At 51.9% G+C, this 8,056-nt stretch overlaps 1 protein-coding gene across 3 annotated transcripts in view; it reads left to right on the top strand.

Moving 5' to 3' along the window:
- The first annotated feature begins 1,568 nt into the window (after positions 1–1,568).
- STUM (stum, mechanosensory transduction mediator homolog) overlaps positions 1,569–8,056 on the top strand; it is a 78,214-nt gene continuing 71,726 nt past the window's right edge. For 2 of the 3 annotated variants that reach the window (XM_074949168.1, XM_074949169.1), the window contains exon 1: positions 1,582–1,956. In XM_074949168.1, coding sequence (XP_074805269.1) covers positions 1,755–1,956 — 202 coding nt within the window. In that variant the 5' untranslated portion in view covers positions 1,582–1,754. Of the gene's footprint in view, positions 1,957–8,056 lie in introns of all 3 variants that reach the window. The other variant, XM_074949167.1, reaches the window with a different exon arrangement.

Raw genomic sequence — 8,056 nt, 5'->3', positions numbered from 1 at the left:
TATCGCCCCTCCGCAGTTAGGGAAGCCCATTTGTGCAAAGCCATCCACAATGTAACGCACATTGCCCAGAGTCACAGTCTTTCAGAGCAGGATGTGATTAATGGCCCTGCAAACTTCCATCAACACAAGTCCAACGGTCGACTTTCCCACTACGAACTGGTTAGCGACCAATCAGTAGCAGTCTGGAGTAGCCAGCTTGCACAGTGCAATCACCATGCGCTTCTCCAACAACAGGGCAGCTCTCATTCTTGTGTCCTTGCGCTGCAGGGCTGGGGCGAGCTCATCACACAGTCCCATGAATGTGGCTTTCCTCATCTGAAAGTTTTCAGAGTAGCAGCCGTGTTAGTCTGTATTCGCAAAAAGGAAAGGAATACTTGTGGCACCTTAGAGACTAACCAAATTTGAGCATAAGCTTTGCCACTGCTCATCATCCCAGACGTGCATCAAGATGCGATCCCACCACACAGTGCTTGTTTCCTGAGCCCAAAACCAGTGTTCCACTGTGGTCAGCACCTCCATGAATGCCACAAGCAATCTCATGTCATAGCTACTACATGTGGTGAGATCAATGTCAAACTACTCTTGCCTTTGTAGTTTAAGGAATAACTCCACTGCCATTCATGATGTGTTAGTGAGAGCGAGCAGCATATTGGTCAACAGTACGGGATCCATTCCTGCCGACCGAAGAGGCAGAGTGTGCAGTACATAAACCGTTGAAAGATGGCGCCAAATGCGGACAGGAGCACAGGGATTGCTGGGATGCGAAGCAATGCAACACAGGGCATTAGGACAGGACCCAGGATGCCCCGTGACCCCCTCCACCTTCCCACAACTCTTAGCAGCAGAAGAGGAAGAAATGCTCTGTGGGATAGCTGCCCAGAATGCACCGCTCCGAATACTGCTGCAAGAGCCACAAGTGTGAACATGCTATTGCGCAGGCAGCTCACAGTGTGAGCACACAACAGCGGTTTCCCTTCAGCGCTCTCTGAGTGGCGATGTAACTGTCGGCGAGGTAACTCTGCCAGTGTAGACAAACCCTAAATCCCTATGCAGACCTGTATTTCAGAATCAGAGTGCCCTTTTCCAGCTTAGTTAATAAATTTTAAACATGACCATCTATCTTAGTCTAGAGAGAGAAATTGAGGAGTGATATTAGATGTAGGTGTGAGGGGGAGTTTGTGAGAGAGAAAGAGAGTGTGTGTTGGAGGGAGTGTGTGAAGAAGACTTTGTGTGTGTGTGTGTGTGTGTGTGTGTGTGTGTGTGTGAGAGAGAGAGAGAGAGAGAGAGGCTATGTGGGGGGAGTGTATGGGAGAGAGAAAGAGGGTGTGTGTTGGTGAGAGCATGAGGGAGACTGTGTGTGTGTGAGTGTGTGTGTTGGAGAAAGTGTGTGGAGAGATTGTGTGTGTTGGAGAGTGTATCTGAGAGACTGTGTATGAGAGAAAGGGTGTTTGTTGGGGGAGAGTGTGTGTGAGCGACTGTGTATGTGTGTGCGTGTGAGAGAAAGGGTGTGTGTGGGAGAGAGGGTATGCGTTGGGGAGTGTGTGTGGGGGGAGACTGTGTGTGCCTGAGTGAGTGTGGCAGCGCACTGTCTCTTTAAACCGAGCACTCAGGAGCCGGAGCGCTAGCTCAGTACAGCAGCCGCCGCGGCTCCCAGCACAGACAGGCTCCCCGTGCCCCCAGCCCCGCTCAGCCGAGACCCACTCGGGCGCGGCCGCCTCTAGCAGCGGGCGAGCTCCGCCAGCGCCGCGCCAGCCATGGATCCGCTTCCCAAAGAAGGGGAGCCTGCCCCGGCGGCGGCGGCGGCGGCCGGGGAGCCCAGCAGGGGCACTGCCTCCTCCAGCGGGGTGGTGGTGCAAGTCCGGGAGAAGAAGGGACCCCTGCGCGCTGCCATCCCCTACATGCCGTTCCCCGTGGCTGTCATCTGCTTGTTCCTCAACACCTTCGTGCCAGGGCTAGGTAAGGAGCCCCCCGAGCTGCCCTTGGTGCCCGGCCGGCGCGGGGTCACTGCAAGGGCGCTTCTGTGCTTGCAAACCAGGGGCGGAGGGTCACTCATGCTGGGGGGCGGGGAGAGAACTAAGGGGTGGCACCGGATAGATCTGTCCGGTACGGGAGCGCGTCTGTACCTAGCACGGAAGGGTTACGGGGTGTAACGGGGGTTACTGTGCAGCTGGGGGGCGCGGGGGGCTGCATGGAGGGGCTCGCGGCTACAAGGGCTCCGGGGTGAAGCCAGGGGATTTGCGGTCATTGTTATTGCTACTGGGGCGAGCCACCTTCCCTTCTAAGCGGACAAGAGCCAGGCCCCGTCCCTGATTCCCCCCAAGCTCCGGCTCCGGTTTGCTCCCTGCTGCTTGCAGATTTTGCAAGCGGTTAAGTGGACGGTGGGTGCTGAGAGTGGCCGCGGCGTGGTAATGAGGCGATCGCGGCCGGGGGTGCCGGGAGCGGGCTGGAGGACTGGACTGCACCCCGCTCCTCAGCCTGGCTGCTGCTACCGCTACTTTCCTAGGACACTCCCCTCCCAACTTTTCCTGACCCGATCGAACAGGGAAATCGGGAATAGTGCCCTGCCCTCCCTCCTCCTCCTGTGCTCTGTGTAACCCCAGGCGGATTTCGCTGAGCTCGGATCAGGGCGGCTGATGCCAGGTGAGGGGCGAGGCCGCCCCTCTTTTGGCACTTTACACAGCTTCCCCTCTCTAGCTGGCCACCTTCTCGCCCGAAGCAGTGCGGGAGATCGCCCCAGGCTGGGCTGGGGGCGGAGCTGCTCCGGACACTTAGTCTAGCGTGTGCCACTTCTGCTTTAGTTTTGCAAGAGGGGAAGCCGTAGGTAGGAGCTGTCTAGACCCCCTGGCTCTTAGGGGGCCGCCTGCCTCTCCCTCTCTCTCGGACCCCGCGAAGATCTGCACCTTGGCTGGCCCTGGTGTGTTTTTCTGCTCAGTGCTAGCTTCGGATTGTGCAGCGCTGCAACCCGCTCGGGAGAGAGGCAGGTCTGGGGCTGAACCCCCGCCCGGCCTCTTGGCCACGCAATACTCCGCGGACCCCCCCACCCCACCGCGGGATGTGGCAGACAGGGCCCTGCTGAGCGCAGGAAAGGACCAGCTGGCTCCAGAGGCGCCAGCTCTCGATTCCACCCATGCACCAGCGTCTGTGCCGCGGGGATGGCACAAGGTGGGGGGTGTTCGCGCTTTTAGAAGGTCCTTCCCTACTGCACGTCACCCCCTGCAAAATGCCTTTGCAGAGATGGCGAATCGAGGGGTGGGGGGAAGGAGTCCTGAGGAACCCCTGTGCCGCTGAGCCCTGAGGGCCTAAATCCCTTCCCCTGGCTTCCAAGGGCTTTGGATCAGGCACCCTGGAGCTTTTGCCAACCTGCTGGGCTTTGGTAGAGAAAGTGCTTATAGATCGGTCTCCTGAGGTCACTACTTTTCCTGGCAGAAAGTTCTTCTTAAAGGGGTAGAACTAAAGATCAATATTTTGTTGTAGATTGGGGGTGAGGACAGCATCAGAGAACCCTCTCCAGCCCCAGCTCTGGCTGAAATCTTGGCTCCACTGAAGTGAGTGGCAAGACTCCCCTTGTTTTCAAGGGGGTCAGGATTTCACCTTCTGTTGCCTGTTCCTAGTTAGGGAATGTATTTATCCCCTTCTCCTTTCTCTGTACTCTTGTCTGCTTGGCATTGTTCTACATGATGACACACAGGAGCCTGTGGCTTCCCCCATCCCCTTTAAGAAGTGGCACAAAAATGAACTGTTGCTTTTTTTAATACTCAAAAGAACTGCCTTCTGAAAAATCAGTGTGTTCGAACAAGTAACATTCAACTGGGTCTCACTTCCTGCAGCTCTGAGCACAGACAAGGCCTAGACACAGGAAGCAGGAGAATGTCATTTTAGTCACAGCAGAATTTTCCACCTGCTAGAATGAAAGCATATTTTATCTTCATCTGTTAAAACAGGAATTAATAGCATCCACTCTACTACATTTATATTTCATTTATTTTTTAAAAGTAACGATGGAAATGCCAAAATATGAATTTTTACAGCAGCCAGTAAATGATGCCAAGACTGAGATGACATCCTTCTGGCTCCCCTACCCTGTGCTCACTCTGTGGGGTTCACAGCTGAAGTGGTGGCTGCACAGAGACCCAGCAATCTAGTAATTATTCTTAACACAAAGCTCTCAGGAATTTCTACCCCTTTGGGCCAGTTAACGTGCCCTTTAGGCAGGGATTTTCCACAGACTGTTTGGAAGCTGTGCAGTCTAGAGGTTAGAGCAGAGGACTGGCACTTAGGACTCCTGGGTTCTAATATCCTCACTCTGATAGTGACTACACTAAGTGACCATGGTCAAGCCACTGAGGTCAACATTTCTGGAAACTTCCATTAATTTTGTTGGCCTCCATTTTTAGGTACTCCCTTTGAGGCGCATTGGTGCTTATTCCACTTCAGTCAACAATGTCCATGGAAGCTGTGGACGCTAATGTCTTTGAATATCAGATGTCTGGTTACTCTAGTAGTAGGATAGTCCCCAACTGAGGCGGCTCTTGAAAACGTTAGCTTTAACCCTCATTTCCTCACTTGTAAAATGGGGATACTTGCCTACTGCAATGCAGAGCCATATGGATCCCTAAGCCTTAGCAGTACAAGGATTCAAGGAATGCAAGGCCAAATCACAGTTTAACAAAAACCAGGAACAACCCATACCTCAGAATTCCCATTCTGGGCTGTAGACTCCTTACTGCTGTTCCTGCTGGTCTTTCCTTCATCAAAGCCTTCCCTCTGGAGATTATTTTATATCCTAGAAAGTTTTCCCACCTTGCCCTGCTCTTAAAGGGATAGCACCCTGCCACACCTATTTTGCAGGTGTGTTTGTATGGTTTAATGCATGCATAATGACTGAGTTCCTGAGATGAAAGTAGTTACCTAAGTGCAACACCATATACAAACTAATGTCTTTACAACATGTGCAATGTTTTAAAAAACCCAGGGATCTATTTCAAGGGAAAACATTCAATTTTTTAGAGTTTTGTTATATAACTATGACACTGGGGTACATGCTTCCATATCACACCCTTCAGGTATGTTACGTCAGTGTTCCTTGTACTCAGCCACTTCAAGAACATAGATTAATGGACCACGTAGAAGTACTCCAGTTGAGTGCCTCTGTATCTTTATCACATGACCCTTTATCATGTAACATTTTCTCCACCTCTCCCCCCCCCTCCAAATATTTTGAAAACCAAAGTTTTCCTTCTATCTTTCTGAAGATATCTTTCTATCACAGGAGAAAATACCCCCTCCCCCTCTTTGTAGAATTATAAGAAAATCTGGCAAGGGAGAGACTGTCAGTACCCTTTCCGCTATTTATTAGACTACATTATTTGGGGACTACTACAAGCTACTCAGAACCCTAAAAATTGCCTCATCATTTTCCCTGGGCCACCATGGGAGGGCATAGGGGAGCTGTCTTTATGGATCTTTCATTTTTTGTACAGGGTTTTCCCCCTGACCAAACCCTGCAGAAAGCCCTCTGTAGTTCATCAGTGCCATTCTTTGCAGAAGGTACTCCCTCCCTTCTAAGGTCCGAGGCTTCTACCTGCACAATACTTCCAGTGTTTGCCAGGCTGGGAGCTTTAGGCTTGGACTTGGATCTCTGCATCTGTGCATATTGTATTACCATCAGATTGCTAGGCCAACCCAAAGTCCTTTTTTCTTAAAATCCCTAGATTATTCAGACCCCTCTTCACATTGATCTGCTCATTTCAATGGTACCTTGTGGCTGGACCACTTTCCACTTGGATTTTCAGCTGTAAAAGCAACAGCAAAGAAAAAATACCAGCCTTCTATGTCTGTGCATGGGGTTCTGTGAAGGGGTTGTTCGTCTCTAAGGTGCTACAAGTACTCCTTTTCTTTTTAAGGGGAATTGAGTTCACAGGTAAAAGGGATTGATTCCCTCTCAAAGTCCATTAGCATCTGGCCCTCCCTTTTCTGAGGAGGGGACACCGGTCAACTGTCAGCTGGGGAGCACCTGCCGTCAGTCAGCCCTCTCTTCAGTAGCTGAGCACTGAAGATTTGCTCTCCTCCTTGGTCTGCCATCAGCTGAGCTGGCGCTTTTCCTCTGAAGTGTCTCCCTCCGGTCCTGTCATTTCTCACGGATGCAACAGATTGGAACCACCTGAGCCCTCTTTAGCTCATTAAGCCCACATTGTGCCATGTGGGGTTTGTATAACCCATCACAGGTTCCTGTTGACTTTGGTCAGAATAGTACATTTGTATCTGAGGCAGATTTTGGCTCTGAATTTGACTCATTTACATACAGTCTGTCTTGTGATGAAGCTGGTAAAATCCTACACATTTCAATGGGAATTTACCCCGGGGACATAAGGTCACTAAGAATGTGACTTTTGACTGTCCTGGCCAAATCCTGGCAATATGTCTCAGGCTACACATGATGTGAAGCAGTAGGTGCCTAAATGTGTTGCAAGGGGCGTCCAGTACAAGAGATCCCACCATCTCATCCCTATATAACATCCTAAGCCATCTCTACTTACTGTTGGGTATTTGTTACTGCTTCCTCTTCAAGTGTTTCCTCACTACTAGTGTTGCCCTTTTGTCTCTTGCCTAGGCACTCATCAGACTTATGGCTTGAGGAATTAAGGGCATGGCTGGCCCTATTTCTTGTGTGCATGGTACATTTCCAGTCATGTGTGCTTGCTTCAGCTCTCATGCCTCATGGTGGGCTACCATTTGGGATGCTAGCTCATTGACTATGCAATCTTAATATCTTCCCGTGTTATCCAACAGACCTTGCATTTTAGTCCCATTGATCCACATGGGGACTGTTGTTTTGGTGGGTCCTTTTGTCCACCAGGGGAGAGCCTCTTCAGATGCGTCCCAGTAGCCCACATGAGAAACCCTGTAGTGCTTTGAGCCTATTGTCTCATCTGGCTGGCTTCACATCAGGCTGGGTTAGCTTCTTAGCCCCAGGTTGTCCCTTCCCCCTAGTTCAGGGGGTTCCCCAGAAGCCATAAAATTTTCTCATCAGCTGCACGGCCTTTGATAGAGACCCTGGGTGGCGTCTCAGTATCCACCAGTGGGGAGTATTTGTATGAACTGTTCAACCAGTACTAACTCAGCCACTTGGGCTGCAGTCTGCTCGTCTGGCCGTAACCATCAGCAGCAACATTCCTTCTGGTTTTGGGCCATCCCCCGCCAAGCGGGGCTCCCATTTCCATCCAGAAGCGGCAGCAGTGCATCTCTTTTCAGATATTGAGAAAGTTCAGGGTGGCACCCTTAACCTGCATAATCCCACAGGGTCAAACACTCAGTCGGCTGCCTAGGCTGCGCCAGTCAGGTAGGCGGCCAGCACAAGGGCTCAGGGTTCTGAAGGCCATAGGGAGGCCACTGCCACTCACTCAAAAATGGTCCAGAAAGCCTCAGGGAGTCACCAGGCCCCATCTTAGTCAGCTTCATTGGTACTGGTGGGAGCACAGGCCCCAGGCTCCCACTCTGGCTGCCAGACTCCGGCTGCCCCGGCAGGCTCCAGCCCTGTCAGTCGTAGTGGTAGCAAGTTTGGTTGCAGGTCCTTCTGCTGGTTGCCATCTCACCTAGCAGCTGCTGCTGTTGGGCTGTTTGTAGCTGTTGTTGAGTGGCCCACTGTTGTAACAGTTGCTACGGAAACTGCTGTGGCTGGGCTGCCTGTTGTCACGGGCTCTCTGTCAGCCATTTGCATCCCTGCTCTGGATCAGTGCTGCTTGGATTTTCTGTCTCTCCTGTGCATGGGTTTCCCAGCTCCCACTGATTTACTCGTGTGTCAGGGTTGGGAAGCGCTCACCTGCATTCACTGCCATTTGTAGCAGGCTATACCTCTCTGCTGCCCCCTTGTGGAGAGGGTGGGCACTGCTCCTGTCAGAGTCAGGGCAGGGCCCTCTGGCTGTGCTGCTGAAAAGTACTGACCCTTTTGCGGGGGATGGGGGGGCAAAGGGGAAGAAGCGGGGAGTTAAAGTTGTCCACACCAAAAGTCAGTGTGATTCCTCAGGCCACAAAAAGCAGAGTCCTAGGCCCGTGGGAA

This window comes from Natator depressus, chromosome 3, assembly GCF_965152275.1.
Source record: "Natator depressus isolate rNatDep1 chromosome 3, rNatDep2.hap1, whole genome shotgun sequence".
Lineage (NCBI taxonomy): Eukaryota > Metazoa > Chordata > Testudines > Cheloniidae > Natator > Natator depressus.
This window is presented reverse-complemented; position numbering and strand designations above follow the sequence as displayed.